Source organism: Lissotriton helveticus, chromosome 5_1 (genome assembly GCF_964261635.1).
Source record: "Lissotriton helveticus chromosome 5_1, aLisHel1.1, whole genome shotgun sequence".
NCBI classification, from domain to species: domain Eukaryota; kingdom Metazoa; phylum Chordata; class Amphibia; order Caudata; family Salamandridae; genus Lissotriton; species Lissotriton helveticus.
The window spans coordinates 900117545-900138690 of NC_136065.1; the positions used below are offsets into that span (position 1 = coordinate 900117545).

A 21146-nucleotide genomic window follows, 5' to 3' on the forward strand; every position below is an offset into this window, starting at 1 on the left:
GTATCTGAACTGACAATTAGATTAAGGAACATTGTTTATGGAATACTTTTGCTATATTAATACAATAATAACTGTTATTTTTACTCATATTGTAATTTTGAGTGCATTGAAAACTCAATTATTGGATTATATCGACTTCTAATGATAATATATGAGAGATTAATAATGTTTTAATAAATACTGGGAAACTAAACAGATTGGTAAATAAAACTATTTAACTCACACAAATACTCTTCATTAACTGTACAAAAAGTCCTTAATGATTTCATTGCTTATAAGGATTTGAGGTAGATGTTTGCTCCTGTTAACTTCTATTTGTCGACAAACAAAGGTGCATGTGACCAGTGGCAGGGTATACTCAGGGCCATATGTACCAAGCTAATTAGCATTCGCAAAGGCCGAAATTCTGCGAATTTCGGCCTTTGCGAATGCTAATTTGACAAATGGTATGTATCAACCATGTTTGATGCAAAATAAGGAATAGCAAAATTTGCAATTCCTTATTTTGCGATTGCACTTAAGGAATCGCAAATTTTGCGATTCCTTAAATGCAATGTATCAAACAAAAAATATTCAAAAAATGCCATTAAGGACTCGCAAATTACCACCAACTTCTAGTTGGTGGTAAGTTGTGAATTCTTTTCAAAAAGCTTTTTTACAAAAAAACACAGGTGCCATATGACGCCCATACATGCCCTTAGGGCATGTATGTGCGCCATATGCCCCCAAATGTATTTTTCAGGGGTGCAGCAGGGTGTTTTTGAGACACCCCTGCACCGTTGAAAAAATTCCTAATTTGCGATTAGCAAATTGCTAATCGCAAATTGCACTTTCATTCCTATGGGCCTCCTGGCCCATGGAAATGAATGGGTAAATTGCGATTAACAATTTGCTAATCGCAAATTAGGAATGCTAAGGAATCGCTATTGAAAAGCGATTTTGTACATACATACCGTTTTGCATTTCCTAAATAGCGATTCCTTAAAATTCGCTATTTAGGAAATGCAAAATAGTTTGATGATACATATGGCCCTTAATCATTACACTCAAAAGAAAATCCTGCTCCCTCAGCTGCAACTACATTGGATGAAAAAGTAGACCCTTTAAAACATCTCTGGAACTGAGGAAGACAGAGAGGAAGTGGCAGTTCTTCAACAGCACTGCATGAGTATCTCCCAAAAATAATAATTGATGTACACATTTGTATAAAATACCTATAGCAACCCTGAATTGAAACTATACTTGATAAATGCATGTTTGCATAAATAGATCACTTCCCTAATGTGTATTCAGCTGAACTACTAGCTCTACATCATGTATTCTATTTAAAACTTGGTAGGACTGCAATACCTTAATGAAATATTACAGTATTACATAATTTGTCGAAGTTGTACCTAAATTAACCTGTTTAAATAAACTTTCTCACAAACAACATCAGTTAAAATTGTCTATATAAACAATGACACAGCTATATGGGATAATTAGATGTCCTATTATCAAAATGCCATTTAATTGATTTATACCTCACCTACATTTAAAAAACAATCAAATTGTAAGAAATTGGAGTATTAGTTGAGCGGGTTGAGAACCCACCTGAAATAATAATCACAATCCTTGTCAGGGTGAACCACATATGTCATTAGATAAACTTGTGCTTAGCCATCTGATAGTGTGGCACAAAACAGTCAGGTGGCTTACCTTAGAGGCAAGGTATGTATGCAGTACTTAAACAGTAATAAAGTGAAAAAACAACACCAGAAAACTCAGCCTAATTTAGAAAAATCGAGAATATTTTAACAAATACAATCAATACCCAATATCAATCACACCAAAACAACAAAAATTCAATAGGTAGAACCGGAGATATGAATTTTTAAAGTTTAAATTTAAGATAGCAGCCAAAAGCACAATGCACCAACTGAGGTTATCTGGTTACGCTAGACTGGGTAAAAGTCAGAAGTTAAGGCCGACATGATGGAGCATGAGTCGGCTACAAGGATCAGTTTCAATCCAGTGGAAAGTTAACCTTCTCATCCAGAAACATTTATAGGGAAAAACTGGTCATCAATGGTTGGCAGCAGGGTAAGCTGCAAGCTGTATCCGAAGTAATATAATTGTAATTATGAAGCTTATAAAGCGCATGGTTACACTTACCAGTGTGTCCCCGGGCTGAATAAACCGCTGAGGAACCCGTCCTGGCCTGTTCTTGTGAGGCGCCCAACTCCTGGGCACCCCCTGGTGAAGCCAGGCATCCTTAGCGATTAGGGCCGGTGTGGAGACTAAGCAAGCTATTGCCCAGAGTTGCAGCGTGGGACCCCATGATTAGAGTAGGCACCATGCCGAGAATTATCGGGTCCGCCGACATTTGAGCTCAAGACCCTGCCGCGCCGGGAATTGAACCCTGGTCCCGGGCCAGACCTCTGCATCAGGGTCTGCCGCTCTAATCAGTGAGCCGGGTTTGAGGATGGTGGGCTGCTGTATGGTGAGGTCCAGGTGCTGTCATTGACAATGGCGGGAAAGCTCCTAGTGAGCAAGGTTCAAATTCTGTGCCCAGAAAGGCCTCAACATCGATAGAATGCTACTCAGCATCTTTCCAGATGAAGCCCTCTATGTTTAAACATTAGAAACTCTTTCGGCTGTCAGATCTCCTTTAGTGGGGCAAACCAACAAGTTGAGGCTGACTGGCAGTTTAATGGCTGCAGCTTCGATGGTGATCCTCCATCTGGCAAAAAGCTAAAGAAAAGTTTCTAAGCCCTAGTTCTAGGAACAGCCAAGGGTGCAGGAACAGGTGGGCACCACTTGGGGGTTAGGACTCAGTCCAACCAAGACAGGCAGCAGGATCCAGGAAGGGCCAGTTAAAACTGGTCAGTTGGGCAGTTGAGGGAGAGAGGCCTCTGGAAGCTTGGTGTGTCCCTTAAGTTCAAACAGAAGGTAAACCAAATTTCCCTTGAAGTCACATCTGGGGTTCTATGTTGAAGGTAAGCAAGTTCTAGTCTTCCTTTATGTTTAAGGCAGAGGACAGCCCTTCTGATTTTTACAACGTCCAGCAGTGTTCCGAGGAAGGTATTGGGGAGACACATGTATGCCCAGTGCCAGCCATTGGGTGGGGGAAAGTCATGGCCAATACTTAACCAATGGGGTAAAAGGTCCCAGGGTTCATCCTACCCACTATTGCAACACTTCCTGTTTGTTTTACTCTATACTCTCCCACAGTACCTCTCTTTCTTTAAATCTCACATAAAGGTCCTGAGTATAGGTGGCACTATATGCTAGGGACTTACAAGTAAATTACATTTGCCATTTAGGGGTATGCTATTACTAACATGTTTCAAGAGGAAAACACAAGCATTTTACAACTGGTTAGCTGGAGTAAAATGTGCAGAGTCCTAAGGCCAGCAAAAATGAGTTCAACAAAAGAAGGCAAACATCTGGGGGACTACAATGAAAAAGATAGTCAATTCCAAGATGTTTTATTTGGCATATTAATATGCAGTGAAAACATGGAGGTATTGAGGCACTGAAGCTTTGGCTGATGCTGAAAAAAGATATTTGCCATTATGGGTGCACTCTACCTCCAGTTCTCCCCTCTGAGGTCACACAAATAGCCCTTAAGTTGGTAAAATAATAATTATGGGCAAACCTCTGTTGGTCAACAAGGCAGTATCCAGAGGTAGCGGGTAACAATGTAAGATCTATGTTGGGTGAGAGGAGGAGAAGATATGGCAGGCGATCCAAGGCAGAACAATACTACCTGGATGATTTGAAATTGTATATGAGAGTTCTTGCTTATTTTCTGTTTGGTTTATCGAAAGTGCACACCGTTAGGCAGATTTTGAAAAAATGAACCGTAGTTGGGGGGTTGGTACTAATAGCTAAATGTGGGAGGTGGGTTATAGTAGCTGTTTAAATCATAAGGAGAATATCACTTAGGTTCACTATTGATGAAAGTGTGTTAATTCTGCTTGTGGTTTAGTGATGTGTAAATAGCATTTTGAGATATGGCAGCCTGGGTAATGTGAGCGGGCAGGATAGTTGAAGTAAAAAGACTGGCAGGACAAGAAGAAAGGAGCACTGATCAAATGAATAGTGGGGATTGGCGGTGGCAGATCCGAAAAGTCCTGGCAGATCAACAGGCAGCCAGGTGATTAGAAGGGGCATGATTGCAAGAGGACATGTATGAAAAGAACAGCAGGACGGGAGTCAGCTCTTGTCCAGTGAGTGAGTAGACTGGTCAAAAGACAGTACAAGGGACGAAAAGGCCAAAGTTCAGAAGAAGTTAATGTGGCCGAAAGGTCTGACAGGGACCTGCTGGTTCATAAAAGGGAAAAACGGCAGTAGATTTGAAACATTGTGGGGGGAAAGAAAAGTAGAGTCAAGTTCATGGGTTGATGTATGTGGAAATTATTTGATAGGATTAGACCATAGCTTGTTTCAGCCATGTGTTATTGCTCAGGCTAATGTTGCCAGTCTCTGACTTTCGGCTGTGCCAACCTCTTGTCTTCCAGCGCCGAAAATTAAGTATAGTTTACTCTGCTGAAAGGTTTGCATAGCATTGTTATTATATAAAATTAATTTTGCTTGTTCTGAGGCGCTCAGACCAGACATTTGCTTGTATTTCTTTAGAAGGATGTGAGTTTTCTCCATCTCAATATTAAAACAACCTTGTATCAATTGCAAAGCCTGTGTCCATGGCGCCTTGTATCTGCCCATGCGTACAGCCTGTTGTGGCATGAAATAAGTAATGCATACTGACATTGTATAGAAGCATAAAGAAATATTAATATCGGTCGGCTTTATACATGCAGTTTTGCTTTGAAAGCATGGCCTTTCCCGTTATCCATCAGGCTGGCTCGTTGCTGTGCAGACCGGTGGGTGTATCTCTGCTCCCAGACGGTGCTGCACGGGATTACTTCCTGTGCCTCGACGGTGTAATGTTATTGTCATCTTTCTGAGACAGGTTATTAACCATCCATCACACTCTTCACTGAATGGCATCAGATCCATGCATCTGCATCTGATGAGCTGTCAGGTGAAATGGCAGGTGCCTATTAGTTCCACAGCTGCGTCAGACTAATTCATCAACCCACGCCCACCGCAGATCTATGTATCATAGAGGGAACTGTACGGTGTCATGCCTCGAAGCCGCTCACGGATACCCATTGCGGTAACCAATATGCATGATGAATGAGCTAAATCATGAAGGCACCATGGAGCATTGGCAGCTGTGGATGCAAACACCTCGCAGGAACTAGGGTCCGAGATTGGATTGCAGTTTAATACACCTTTGTAGCCAGAGCATTATCGCCCCACATTTGCCTCAAATCTGATGCAAGACTTGATGTCAGATAATATGAATTATTGTTGAATCTTTTCGTTACATTGGGAATGGATAGAAATGAATTAGATTAAGATATGGAATAACGCGGCTGTACATTGTACATTATATTCCAAATGTCTAGTGATCAATAATGGGGGTGTTTTCACCAAAGGGTTCCAAATTCACATAAGAAAGAAACCAATTGTTTTAAATCACTTGGAACACCAAGGTAAAAAACAACACTACCCGTTGTTATTAGTGATCCATGGTGTGTCATTCCAGGATGCAAGGTTTGTGGACCAGGAAGCAACTATCTCATACAATTGTCACCCGTGCGCAGGGCCCCAGAGCTTTACACAAGGGTTCTACAGTGTCGGGCACAGTATTTCTCTGGCTCAAGTTGTAGGGGAGGCTGATGGACTGATGAGACCAGTGGCAGCTCCTCCGTAATGGCGGAGGAGCATTGCCCCACTGCGAACAGATGATTAATGAAACGATAATAAAACATTCTTATTATCATTTTATTTATTTCGGTCTGTTTTGCTTATGTATGACGCCGATGGAGTGGAAAGAGCAGGCTGGGCCAAGGCAGGGAGGAGTACTGTGCACTAATAAGAGTATATGTCAGTTTGGCCAGCCGTCTTGGGCCAGCCAAACAGACAAGCGCGCTTATGTTTCTCCAACCCGACTCTGTTCCACAGCCGGGTTGGAGAAACGCCACAGGCTCCCAGGCACTGTCTGAGCAGCAAACCAGGCCACTCAGACCAATCCTTGGGTTGCTCTCATGCGAGGTATAGTATGAGAGCAGTGTCTGGATTGTGTGGTGAGCCTCTGCCTTCAGGCTCATTGACTTTTGGGACAAGAGCAGCAGAAGCAACAAGAGGGCCAGCAGCGGGAGCAGAGTAGCAGGTAAATGATTTTTAAAAAAAACATGTATTTGCCAACCCCCACAAATCCTCCCAGCACAACCCTCCCACTCCCAGCCCCCCTTCCCCCACTGACCTACTGGTTTCGCTTGGCGGCAGCCACCACTGACTGGGACTATATGTGCATGCTTATTCGCTTTAGAAAACATGATGCACACAGCTCTCACCAGCAAGCAATTCACCAGACTCACATAAATGAGTTCACAAAGCACTTCAAAGCGTCAGGGGCAGAAAGCAGTGCTTAGTTTTAGCGGTGGTGGCAGGTGCTGGCCTCACTGGCACATGTTTTTGGGGGTGGCCCTTATTTATCCTGATCGGACATTTACAGAGGGAAAAAGAGAGAAAAACACAAATGGGAAAGAAGAAGGAAAAGAATTACTAAAATCCTGTCACAAAGTGAAGGAGAAGGAACCTGCAAGAGTGAGACACAGGGGAAGGAACTGTCTGGTGGTGGATTCAAGAGGCAGGAGGTGAAATGAAGACTGTGCAGCCTTGGTATTTGGCTCACTCACGTTTAATAGCTCATGACACGGGCTCCTGAGCAGAGCTTTGAGCTTCAGTACTCAGTCTTAAGCACTGGCAGTAAGCAATATATAAATGCAATTAAAATACAATAAAACAAACACAAGGAGATGATGGACAGAGCGCTGGCTGAGGAGGGCTGTTAGCCCAAACCCGGTCCCAGGATGCTTGTTTCCAGTCCAGGGAAGACATGGCTTGGCAGTTCGGGCTGGTCTGTTCCCATGAGGCACAGGGTCAAGACTGATTTGCATATAGCTGTGTCTGAACTGGGGTGGCGAAGTGAAAAAAAGAACGATGATGGATTCAACCCAGATCTGTGACTGGGGGTGAGTGTCTGAAAAGTTTCAGCGCTCAGTCCATTATCTCCTTGTGTTTGCTTTGTTCGCCCTAAGTTGGCAGGGTATGCCCAGACGTGGCTCCCTTGCTCACTTTGCCACAGTATTCAAGCAAGCCTGACTTAGGAGGGCTGTTAGCCTGAAACCGGTTCCAGGATGCATGTTTCCAGTCCAGTTCGGGTTGGGCTGTTCCCATGAGGCACAGGGTCAAGACTGATTTGCATATAGCTGTGTCTGAACTGGGGTGGCGAAGTGAGCTAAAGATCGATGATGGATTCAAACTAGATCTGTGTCTGGGGGTCAGTGTCTGAAAAGTTTTAGCACTCAGTCCATTATCTCCTTGTGTTTGCTTCATTAAAATACAATAAAAATGATTTTATATGAGCTATAAAGGCTTATTTAGTATGTATTCCTGTTGCTTAATAATATACTTGTGAAGTGTACAAGTGTGTACACCGCCAGGCTGCTCATATGTCTCACACTGTCGTGCTTTATCTGCTCTAAGGCCTGGAATACAAATGAGTCTGAATAAGTGAGGTATTACCACACGAGGGCCCTTATTACAAGTTTGCCAGAATAGAGTGGTTCATTTACCATATGTGGTCAACATTATTACTCCAGGGTGAGGTATTCACCATGCGTGGGAAAGACCCCCTATTCCAAGTTTCATACAGGAAAATAAGGCTTCACATGCGTAATCGGTTTTTAAGACACCAAATTCCACGTTATGCCTTTTTACCAGGACTTCCGCCTCCCCGCAAGTTTGACCTACTGGAATTTATCAGTGGAAAAATGCGATGGTGTGAGAATTATTATCACACAGCTTCTAATTTCGAACCCTATGTAAACTCGTTTGCACATGGATCGTAATGACGGCCTTTGTAAATACCATTGCCATCTCTACTTCTTTTCCACTCCATAAGTTTAACCCCTTGCGTGCTCATGGCGAAACCACGCCATCATGAGCCATGGGCAGCGGGTGCTCATGACAGCGTGGTTCCATCATGCGGCTGCCGCGCCTCCCACGCGGCATTAATTCCCCGCCTGTGCCGGCGAATTAATGAGTGAGCGGGGCCGTGACGGAACCACGTCGTCATGAGCACACGCCGCCCGTGACTCATGACGGCGTGGTTCCGTCAGGAACACAGCAGCACCACGTTCACCCCCCTGCGTCGCAGCAAAATTTGCGCCGCGGCAATGGGGTTAAAAGGCACATTTGTCTGAGTTTACAGTGTCTTCTTAAAATAATTGAATGTTTTTCACTTCTCCACACCACTGCTGAGAAGTCAGACTATGAATTCCATACTCATGCCACCTTGCCGTCGCACAAGATGGCACCTCACAAATTAAAAGTGGGTATTACCTGTCAATAGTTGAGGAATTCGGATTAGATGTTGAAGGTAAAGGCAGAAAAGTGTAGTGAAATCCTGGCCCTGGGGATCACGGGAGAGGCAGCGTTTAGCGCGATTGGAGGAGCAATAAAGCAAAATGGCGGAGAAATGAAATGAGCAAAAACATTCGCAATCAGACCCGAAAGGACTGTTAAGGGACACGCTAAGACTGTTCTCAATATTGCTCAGCTGATCCCTTGAACACTGAATCGCAGCATTTTCTCATTTAAATAAATTGTATCTTCACACGATTAAAATGAATGGCTCATTATTACTCCTTTTTCCGAAGCTCATACTCTCGAGAGGCAACGAGAATATGCAGAACAACTTTTACAAAGCGACTCAGCTTGTGGCATGATTGGATAAACGAGGCAGTTCAGTGAGTTTAAGATGCTAATATGCTTTCAACATGATAAAGTTTAGGAATGGAACATGCATTACCGGCTCTGGTTTCTTTGTCTAACCTTGGCTTTGTTAATAGCTTCACATGGTAGCATACAAGCGCCAGGCTCTGGTCAAAAGAAAGCATAATGCTGATAGCAGATAGCAGTGCTTTGTTTTCGGTGGAAAACAAATGATCAGCAGTCGGCAACTCTGTCATGGGACATTTTTAAAAGGTTTAACATAACTCTAATGTTTAAATACGTCTAGATATAAACATTGCAAATGGAATAGAATAATTGTGAACAATTCTGAGAGAGGGCCCAGTGATTTTTTTTATGCTGGGTGGAAGGGCGGCATTAAAAAGTTTGAAGACCACTGCCGGTTAATGTCACTGAAGCTTTCCAGAGCAAACACCAGGGGGTCAATTAGGATGGCGGGCGGATTGCCCCCGCCAGGCGGGCGGCAGCTACCGCCGGCCTGGCAGGGACAATCCGCCCGCCATCTACTCCGGAATGACCCCCTGCCATATTAGTATGGCTGGGGGGTCTGCGGCGGACGGAAAGATCGTGCACCGCTTTTCCGCCCCGGTCGCCTTGCGGCCGGGGCGGAAAAGGGTTTATATGGTGGCGGTGTCTATCAGACACCGCCGCCATATTAGCATGGGCTTTGAACAATGCCTTTCGCCGCCACGGAAAGGCATGCGGAGGCTCCCTGCAGGGGCCCGTTGCGAGCCCCCAGGGACTCTGGGTGAGTGGGGGGTGCACATGGGGGGTACCTATGGTACCCCGTTCCATGCACAGCATGGCAGGCACCGCGCTGTGCATGGAAGTGCACAGCATGCCTTCCTGCCATTGTGGCGGGCGGTGCTGAGTGCACCGCCCGCCACACTGGTAGGAATGCAGTATGCGCCCGCCACTGTGGCGGGCGCATCCTAATGCTGCCCACGGGACCCCCGCCCTTATGGCGGACGGTCCCTTTCACTGACAGGATGGCAGGCGGGCAAAGTCCGCCTGCCATCCTAATGGACCCCCAGGTTCGGTGTGCCCTCATACGGCAGGGATATCCAGTAATGGTCACCTCGCATAACATAACACGTATATTTGTAAAGCGCGGGGCATCCTGGTGCTGAAATAACAGATGTATATTGTTACCCAACTCAATGGTACTAATATTATCAACCTCAAATGGATGAAAGGCTGAGTGGACCCAACGGGATTTGAACCTGTGACCATGAGGTCGAAAACAGGCCCCTGCAGTGGATGCATTCGTTCGCCGAGCCACCAGACCTGGCATAAACAGGGCGACAATCCTCTCTATGGCCTGATGATCTTCTGTTGGACAGGCCACAAAGCAGTGTATAACGAAACCTGCGGGGAGGGGGGCCCGCCATGCTCTGGACCCAGTCAGAAGCTCTCAGATGCACGCGTGCACAGTGCCGTAGGCGGGCCCCTGGAGTTCGGGCATCCTAGCACCGCACAGACTGCTGGGCTATTGTTACACCATTGCTACAATGTCGTCTGATATTTGAGCCAGCGGAGGCAGCACCATTGTTATAAACCCAGCACTACTTACTCTATCTCGATAGTTAAATCGCGTTGCTCCCACTCTGCAAACTCTAAAGGACCCCTTAATGAAGCATATATTCCTGTGCGTCTTAACACCATTGTATGATTTAAAAAACAACAATCCATACCTGTTGTAGCTTGGAGAAGTGGATACAATTGAAAATCTCCTGCCAAAAATGCATTATTCCTATTCTAGCACAGTGGAGTGCACTCATAGACTGGGCGAGCTTCTAACAACAACCTCTTCTAAAAGCAATAACATGGTAACCCGCAAGGTATACAATGAGGATGATGATCCTGCTGTGCTGTGATGACAAACAGGAGTGCTGTTCTGGCATAGCCACTTATGAGTAGCATGGACATCTAAGGTGTATCATTTATCATGAATTATGCATCAGCTTCACACTATAATCTATTTTATTGTATGGTGTGTGTGGCTCCTATAAATACATAGTCATGATACAATTCCTGTGCATTTAGTTTGAGAGTCCCTCCATTAATCCATTTTTAACTTCATCTATGTGCAAGGTTCAGTCATTCTTAAATCCTTGAAGATAACATCCCAACATCCGCATGTTTTCCTTACATGTGTAGGTGTAATAGCAATTGAACGTTTATGTAAGTTATGTTATGTGTATTTGTAGAGCGGTCAGTCACCCGGGGTTATCCTGGTGCTTACAAAAGGTCATCGAGCTCCCCATTTCCCACAGCTTTGATCTTAAAAGGATGCATTATTTGGGGGAATTTTGTAGGAAACCAAATGTAAATTAGACCTTCCATTTACTTACAGTTTACTTGAAGTTCATGCCATTTCCCATAGTATCATCATGTTACTAATGACATTCCCTGCATTGCCGGCATTGGTTTGTGATGCTGGAACAATTTTCAGGCTGGGAGGTTCTGTGCCAATGTTAGAATAGTGAAGTCATGGGGGTTGTCAAAAAGTGTGGCAAATGAGCCACACCCATTAAGCAGAAAATGGTGGGCAAATAGTGTGTGTCCAGTGCGTTTTGGAGCAGACTGCCTTAATGTAACGTGGAATTGCCAAAAATTCCACGATCCACGGCTTCGCGGAATTTTTGCTTGTTTGTGTTTTCAAAATGCGTGTTCGCAAGATATTTCCCCCTGAGCACGCAAACAGCGTTCGCGAACAGGAAAAAAGCATCGCGAACGGTCACAACAAGCAATTTTATAATTTCACAGAGCTTTGCGTAGCCCGACTATGCAAATTCCGCCCACACCTGGTCAGAGTTAGTCTCACCAAGTGAAGTCTATTTTTGAACAGCCCCCACTGATTAGAACGCTAACCCTTACAAAATGCAAAATATGTTACTTGATTCCTCTCTCCACAATACCTTAGTTCAAGTTTCCTGTCAGCAAAGTGCTATTGCTTTGTAAGCCCACCCAAGTGGATCCTGGGAACTCATCTACAGTCCTATAATTGCTAAGTTTGCCTCTCAGCCAGGGCTGTTTATGTGCGAACTTTGGAAATTATCGGAACATCCTGATACAAAAAAATAAAATGGCAGTTTCCACTAACCCCATTCAAAGGTATCACTGCCTTCTCCCTCCATGTCCCCTTCCCTGATCTTTCAAAGGCAAAGACCCACTTCTGGTGCATGTGCAGTCATTGCCCCTTGAATGATGAGTCCTGTTTGTGGTACAGATGAGTCTGTAGATGGCCCAAGCAAACTCTTGCTGTCAGGTTCTAATAATATGCTAAGCACCTCCCGGCAAAGTCCCACTTGTGGCCAATCTGATCCTGCCCACTACAAAGGTAAAAGCAATGCTTGTTCAGGCTACCTGATACCATGCTGCCTAACCTCCAACCCTCCGTCCTCCCCTTTCAAAAAGAAAATACAACTGCAGCCCTTCCTAGTATACCGGTTCACAAGTGCATGCTATTAATATGATAGTTTCAGCTACAGGAGGTTCCACCAATGGGACGCCCTGGAGCATTAAAGTATCGCTACATTTTCTGCATGCTAAGAGAAGCCCCCCTGACTAGGTAGACTGGGGCGGGCTGCAGTTGGATTTTTCTTTTTTGCAGGGTTGGGTGTGGGCAGTAGGACTGGCAGAGGTATTTCTCATCTGCTTAGATGCGTCACTTTGTAAATAGGGCACAACAGGGGGCATGTTTTACGCTGTGGAAGGGTCACAAAAAGTGACGCAACGGAAGCGCAAAACTGTTGCAAGGCCTCATAAATAAGGCCCAGAATATTCACCCTTACCCAAAGGCAAGCTCCACCAGTTAAACCTAGCTCCCAGGGTTAAAATAAAGCAGTGAGGCTGACCCAAGGCCATTTTCCGATGATATCCTCCATACAGCTGCATACTCCTATTACAGCGCTGCTATTAAGAATGCTCCTAAGTATAAAATCACTGTATGAACATTTTCACTTTCACATGATCGCACTAGATATATGAAGGTTTTCCTCTGCAAACTTCAGGCAATTTCTTTCAGCATATTTCGCACTTCATGAATTTCATGAGTGTTACAAAGCATAAGAGTAAAATAGTGGGATAAAAATCCTGCAAAATTAGTTTTAGCTGAAGGCACCCGTCGCAGAAACCAGCTGTGAGCAGGACAATTAGCTTAAGTAAAGGTATTTGCAGGGGAAACGTTGCAATTCTTTGTCATATTCGAACAACTTTTCCAGCAAAATAGTAGTTTGCACTCTCCTAATAGCATATCATGTAGCCAAAATCCCACGATTTTACAAAAGTCCCATCAAATGTATTAAATATTTGAGGCCGGAATAACCCGACAAAAGGGGGCATTTCAGTCCAGCAGACACTCCGTTTTCAAATTTGTGAATGCTCTGGTCTACACTTCCCCGACAGTGGACAGCTTGACAGATTTAGAGAACCCTTCCTGTTTTGGAATTTGTGGCAAAGTCCTTGAACACTACAGGCCTCATTTGATGAGTTTTTGCCATAGGGCAGCGCCGCAGGCCTTCCTGCAGCGCTGCCCTACGGCAGAATAAAAGGGGCAGGAATGCACTGTATCTAGAATTTACGGCACATTCCTGTCCTTTTCTCCTGCACTGGTGCAAAATGGGCTGCAGTGCTCCAATGCAAAAACAAATGCAAAAACAACAGCTCCAATGCAGTCACCATTTCACCATGGTGCAAGGGTGCCGGCATTGCAGGGATGAATATTTTTGTAACCTTCTTGCACAAAAACAATCACAGGAGGCTTTTTCCTCTTTATGTGTGTGCTGCAGAATGCAGCACACATCAAAAAGGAAAAACAAGGAGAAAAAAATATATTTTTCCTCGTTGTGCCTCCCTTGACGCTGCCTCAGGGTTACGATTTCTCAGAAATCTGGGGTAGTGTAAAAATGCCATGGATGTTATTGGGAATGCCCCCAGCAACACCCTTACAGCCTCTTTAACACAGAAAACTACTGTGTTAAAGGGAACAAAATTACAAGGCAGCATTAACCCAAAAAAGTGGCTTAGTGCTGCCTGGTAAATAGGGAGCAGGCTCCTGCACCACCACAGAGCCACAAAAAGTGAAGCATCAGTTGCACAATGGGACTTATAAATAAGCCCCTGTGCTTATGTTTATGTGGCACACATTACCATAACCCATTAGTTAATGTTTCCCTATTAGTCAAACTAAACAGAATGCTATTACTACAGCAACCCACTTTGGCCTGTATGGAATGCTTCCTTATAGAGGTTTAATACATTTCTATAGCATTAGAGCGTATTGTGCAAGCCCTTAGGTTCCCAGGCCTACATATATTTGTTCAACCAACAATTATTATTTTTGTTGTTGCATACATTTCTTCCTGTTTCACAGCACTATAAATAACAGGGCCCATATTTATCAAGGTTTTGCTTTGCCCTTGCGCTAAGCAATGGGGCCCAGTGGCCCTGCATGGCTTAACCAATCTAGAGTGACGCAAGGAAGTGCAAGGCAGCTGCCTTGCGTAACTAGCGGCAGGGAGGTGTTCTTTGGATGGAGCGTGGGTGTTTCCAGGCACCCACCCATGCCTTCTGACACATTCCCAGATTTACCAAAACTGATGGACCTGGGAATGCATCAGAATTGTACACGTACAGCGGCACAACGAGGAGAAATACCTTTATTTCTCCTAGATGTTTCCTCTTTCTAAGTGTGCTGCATTCTACAGCACTATTAGAAAGAGGAAAATGCCTCTGAGGATTGTTTTTGTGCAGGAAGGCTTACAACGCAGGCACCCTTGTACCATGTGGCAAGGATGCTGGCATTGGCGCTGGGCTGTTTGTGCATCAGTGCAGGTAAAGAGCAGGAATGTGCTGTATAATGTTAAATATGGAACATTCCTGCCCTCCCCCTTTCACGCAGCGCAGCAAGCTGGCTTACAGCGTTGAATAAAACACAGAAAGATATGGGCCAAAAGGTGTTCTTATTATTGAACGTATCAATGCTCAATGCATTAACTTCTGAAGGTGAAAAGCTTAGTCGCCCCTGCTTGGCTCCAACCTTTGACCAGCAGGTTGCATACAAAACACTGCACCTATAGTTTCACTTATTGAACAATCTCGGATTCTATGTATTATGTAATCTACTGGTTAGTGGTAAGGGTCTCGTTATGGGGCTCTGCAAAGAGTGCGACCAGATATGTGGCTCAATGTTATGAAATTAAAGTGACTCTGAAATGTTAAAAGAATGCAGTTATATGCCACATAATGTCCATTTTAGTGCTGCAAAAATTGCTACTCAAGCCGCTTTGCCCAGGAAGGCCTGTAAAAAAGTGGTGATACAACTTTCTTACAAGAAAGGTTGTCTGCCAAGCCAGGTTTGCACTGTGTTTCACAGGCGCTAAAAAAATATATCTCTGCTTGTGCCATTTTCTCAAAATAATGTGCTAATAAACATGCCCACACTGTGAAACAGCTTAAAATGTCTGTCAAGCACGATGCAGTTTCACACATATAAACCGCCGTTAATACTGTTTTTTCTCTCAGCTCGCCCACTCTCTCCGCGACAAGAAATTAATTACCCTGAAAATAGAGTCTTGTACTAAAAAAATCCCAGTCGGTGGAATGTATAATTTACATACGGAGGTGTACCTGTCAACAGCGTGACATATTGGTTTGTAAATATTATGGGTCGCAGCCCGGTGTCTCTTGTTCAAGGTTTAAAGAGTATAAGGACAACCTGTCACAACAATAGAAAACCAGAGGGTCAGGCAAAAGGACGAACTGCAACTAGATGTACTAAATTTTGCAGTTACAAAGCCTGAATTCATAAAATGCAAACTCGCAACATGGTGTCCCATTTGGAGTTTATGTGCCCCACAATCTGAGAAGGGCTAGATGGCCCTAGGCCATGGTGACTGCACTGGAGCAGAGGCCAGTTGGTGGGCTGGTAGTGATGGTCACTGCATGAGGAGTAGCAGCACTATGGGTGGATTGGTTACCCAGGGTAGTAGTGGTAAGAGCTAGCCCAATGGGGCTTATTAGAAGGCTAACCTACAGTCTTGCTTTCCTTCACAAATAGTCCTGGCAACCCAAATTCATGTCAATTGTTGGTAAGGAGTTTTAGAGGTGAAGCAAGTGTTCTGGTGGGAGATCCCAAGGGCTGGAATGGGCCAGTGTGTGCATCTGTGAGACAGTGTGTTCCATGGGTGATTGACACTGTGCCCATAGTCTTCGCATAGGAATCAGAAAGGACCTCAAGACTTGGCTCTTCCGATGAAATCAGCAATTAGTCTGATCCACTGCGCCCGCCCACCACCACAGTGCCTTGAGATCCTCACTGGTGAGTAGCCGAGCTTTACAAACCCTTATTAATTGATTCAAATGGGATGACCTAGTGAAATCAGAAGATTACCTCTGTCTCCTGATCCATGCAATCAACTCTTAGGGGCTTATTTACAAGCCCCTTGTGCCACTGGTGTGTCACTTTTCCCATGTTAAAAGTGATGCACCGGTGGCGCAAGGGGCTTGTATATAAGCCCCTTGCCCTAGCGAGCTGGACTTTGAGCATTTCTTTCTTTATTGTCACAAAGTGGAGAATGTGTGTTTTTTATATTTTATTTCAAAAGGAGAAATAAGGTTGCACATAAATATCAACCAATCACCACAGCTCATTTGTAGATGGAAGCACCTGCTAATTCACTGAGTGGCTTACCATCTCCTTATTTCTTACTTTTTTTTTTTTAAATATTTTTATTACCACAGTTGGGTCATTTGACGAGTAGTACATTCACAGCATCCAAAAATATACATATCCATAATCTTCTTTTACAAAATTGTCTGAATCAAACGGGGAGGACAAGATTACCAAATTCATATAACATATACGTTGATCCATAAACTATTCCTCTAGATAGTCTTTAAGAGCCCCCCATATCGATATACCTAATCGTTTTTTCTTAACACCCTTTAGAGCGTACAGATTCCATTCCAATTCATATACATTGAACGGTTTCCTTTGCCAAAATTCAAACATCGGTGTTTCAGGTTGTAACCATTCCGTGGCTATACATAACCGGGCAGTGGTCATTGCTAAAAATAAAAAGTTCTTAAATTTACATAAGTTCACATTATTATTGACACATTGCCTCCCCCTACTAACATTAGTGCAGGGGATATTTTAATAGGATAGTGAGTAACTAAAGATATAAACCTTTCAATGCTGGAGATGAAAGACGATAATTTGGAACAGTTTTAAAAGACATGAACAACATCTGCATCTTCCCCTCCACACCGAAAGCATTTTCCATCATACATAGGCCCCCATGTTGCCATTCGTTTGGGCGTGTAGTATAATCTAAATATAGTCTTGTATACCTGCGCTTTCAAATTAGCTGACAGACACATATCCTTTGCCATCATGATTGTATCTACAACATTTAAGTCAGTTTCCTCCAACTGATTCTGCCAGTAAACATTATATTTGTTCAAATCGTCAGGTTTATATTCCGTCAGCAGCCGATATATCATACCAATCCTTTTTTTCAATCAAATTGCCTCTATTAATTTGTTAGGAGTGGGTGTGTTTACTTTCTTTACACAAAAATCTCTAACTTGTAAATATTTAAAAAAAAGAAGAATGAGATAGCTGATATTGCTTCCCATGTTTGAAAAAGATCTAAATATTCCGTCTGCATCAAATAAATCACCAATTCTGACCACCCCTTTCTTGCTCCATTCCTTCGCAACACTGTCCCAGAATATCGATGGAAGTATTTTCTCCGCTGAAAAAGGAGTGTAATATGAAATTCTTTCTAACTTCATAATCCTCACAACCTTTCTACAAACTTTATACGGGGATTCAACCACCTTAAAACGGGTGTGCTTGTAGTAATTCCCCTCCAACTCTTTTAACAAACAGCCCTTTGCGTGCTCCCCCAGTAATATATAAAATATCGACGGGGACTCAGCAGGGTCCTCAGTTGGTTCTCCAGTCAACAAAATTCTCATTCTTTGTAAAAAAAACAAACATAGTAATAAAACACAAAATCCGGAATCCCACGCCCACCTCTCTCTATTGGCAAAGTCAAACATTTCATTGCTCGCCTAGTTTTACCAGGTGCCCCAAAAAAATTTATACATAAAGTTTGCAACTTATAGATATGATTTAAGGGTATCTCTAAAGGAATACTGCGATATAAATATAATATCTTGGCTAGCACGTTCATCTTAATGATATTACCTCTCCCAATTATGGACAATTGGAGTCTCCCCCATCTGTCTAAAGATTGCTTAAGTTGTTGCAATATCTTATCCCAGTTAGCGTCCACTATCTCTTGTGTGTGAGATTTAATTATAATACCTAAATATGTCACTTCCGGAGTAACCCTATGGTCATTGAATTGAACGCTATCTGAACAAAGCACCTGTGTTTTTGCAGCATTTAACTTATAACCGGAGCTATTTCCGAAATCAATGGCCAGGCGTTCAATCTCTTTCATTGCCTGCCCAGGATCAGTAGTAACAATGGCTATATCATCCGCATATGCGAATACTGAGTGAGGTATGTTTGAGGCATAAAATGGTTTAATATGTGGTGACTCTAGCAATTTAATTATGAATGGATTGATAAATAACGCGAAGAGAAGTGGAGAGCAAGGGCATCAATGGCGTGTACCTCTTGTAATAACTATCCTTTCCGACTTTCGGCCCATAGCTACCACTCTCGCGTTAGGTGACCTGTACAATGCCTTAATGGATCTCAGGACGTTTTTGCCAAATCCCATCTTATTCATTACTGCCCATAAATATGTCCACTCTACGCGATCAAACGCTTTCTCAGCGTCGAGTAATATCAACGCTAAGTCTCTTCTATCGATTTCAGCTATGTCTATCAAGGTAATCACCTTATTAACATGTGCTACAGTTCCTCTATTTGGGATCAACCCGTGCTGAGTCAATGATACTAAAGGTGTTATGACCTTAGCCATATGGTTTGCAAGCATTTTCGAGTAAATCTTGCTATCGCAATTTAGTAAAGATATGGGCCGATATGAAGCGGGCTGTTCTGGGGGTTTCCCTTTTTTTCGAAAACTACAATTGAGGCATCATTCCATGACTGTGGAGCTCTCCCCAGTTGTGCCATTCTAAAAGTCTCCAACATAAGAGTTGTTTTTAAAGGTTAAAAAAAACATTTATACACCTCCCCTGGAATAAAATCAGGGCCAGCTGCCTTCCTGTTCGGAATATTTTTGACTGCTCTTTCCAATTCTTCCATTGAAAAAGGCTGATCTAACGCCTCTTTCTCAGAGTCTGTTAATTTAGTAAAGATGATCTCATGCAAGAACATAACATAACATAACATAACTCAGTATAAAACTGATATAATATTTCCAATATTTTCTCTGGGTCTTCATGCACCACACCACTTTTATCTTGCATTTTCGCAATTTGGCGAGCAGACTCCTTCATTTTTAATTTTAGAGCCAGTGCCCTTCCTATAGCCTCCCCATACTCATGAATATACCTTCTATATATTAAATATTTCCGAGCTATCTCCTCAGACCAAACTCCTGTGATGTTAGCACAGCATTTGGCAATTAACCCCTCATGCTCCTGGATTTTAGTCGTATTATCCCTCTTCTCTATTTCTTTAATCAGATATTCTTCAGCTTTACACAGCTAACTATACAAGTCCAGCATTTTTCCCCGATGCTGATTTTGATGATAAAGTCCATAACTCACCGCTTCCCCTCTAAAACATGCTTTCCAAGTATCCCAAATGATCTCAACATTAGTGGAATTCCAGTTGTTCTGTATGAATTCTACAATCCATTTACCCATATATTCTCTGTATTGTTCGTCTAGGCAAAGCTTTCTGTCAAACGAAAAACTCCTACTTTGTTTCATTTCTCCGACATGGGCAATCTCAATTATCAAAGGGGAGTGGTTCGATGTTACCCTAGGATATAACTGAATCTTTATATTGGATTGAATACTAGTTGAGGTAAAGAAATAGTCCAGCGGACAAACTTCCTATGTGGTGAGGAGTAATAGGTATACCCTGGTAATGTTGGATAGTTTTTGCTCCAAACGTCAACCAGCGCGTAATCCTTAACTAAGTTGTATAGTGCTTTAAAAACTTGTGGTTTTCGCCCCTTATAATTCTCTGCTCCAGCCTCTAACTCCCCAACCGCCAGATTAATGTTCAAGTCCCCACACACAACCAAGGGAGAACTCCAATTAGCCAACTCAGAGTTTAAATACTCAAATACATCTCCCTCATCCAAATTAGGTCCATAAATTGAACATAATGTTATGTGTGTGCCTCCTATATTTAATGTCGCAATCACCCATCTACCCCACCTGTCCGTCAAGCTACGTACAAGCGTGCCTAAACGCGGTCTTATCAAAATCATTACCCCTCTGATCAAGCTTGTTTGCTGAGATGGTACTAACACTGCATACCCTAAATCAGCAGCTAGGCCCCTTATCTCCCAAGGGAGATGGGTCTCCTGTGAACACAAGATATCTGGTTTCAAAAAACGAATTTCAGAAGCAATCCTCTTCCTTATATTTATATTGTTGAGACCCGAAACATTAAAAGAACAAATTTTGATATTCCTAGCCATCACAGTTCTTTCCCACCATCTTTACCGTCTTTGCCTTCTCCACTTACAAGATTTATTGTTGTTTTAATAAATCCCATCCTATCCTGACTAGTACTATAATAATAAATCTGTGACCTTCTTATCAGTTCTATACAGTCATTTGACCCCAACGTGGTTTTTTCCCCCTTTAACCCCACTGCCGCCCTCCACCAATAACCCCCTGGCCCCCCAGTCACCCTCCCCCCCCTCCATTACCGAGGCTTTCGGACTTATGGTCCTAGTGATGGGATTGAGCTTTCCACCCCCCCTGTCGTCACCCCCACAGGTTTCTTTCCATTCAGTTTTTATCTTATATATAAACTGCAGATTTTTAATCGTCATATCCATACCTTCAAGTTCTAACTATCAAAGACCTAGAAGATAAACAATAAATCTCCTAAATGCAGAACCATTCCTTTTGAAAAGCTGAAAAGACAAGTTTCCAGCAGCCTTTCTATATTGTACATCATACAGAATGTAAGGCTATTATCTAGATCAGTAACTGATACGTTAAACTCAAACATAAATAGTATTCATTTAGCTTCTTTTCATATTAATAAATAATCCCGTTAATCCAGTCACTTTTATTGCTGTATGATAAGTCTGAATATCTAAGAGTCCTTTTTAAAGTGCAAATCTTCC

At 43.1% G+C, this 21146-nt stretch overlaps 1 protein-coding gene across 1 annotated transcript in view; it reads right to left on the minus strand.

Annotated features, from left to right (window-relative positions):
• The window catches only part of SH2D4B (SH2 domain containing 4B), a 1011831-nt gene that overhangs the window by 926427 nt on the left and 64258 nt on the right, over positions 1–21146 (minus strand). Inside the window, exon 2 of the mRNA XM_078643357.1 lies at positions 7840–7851. Within this exon, the coding sequence (XP_078499483.1) occupies positions 7840–7851 (12 nt within the window). The remainder of the gene's footprint in view (positions 1–7839; positions 7852–21146) is intronic.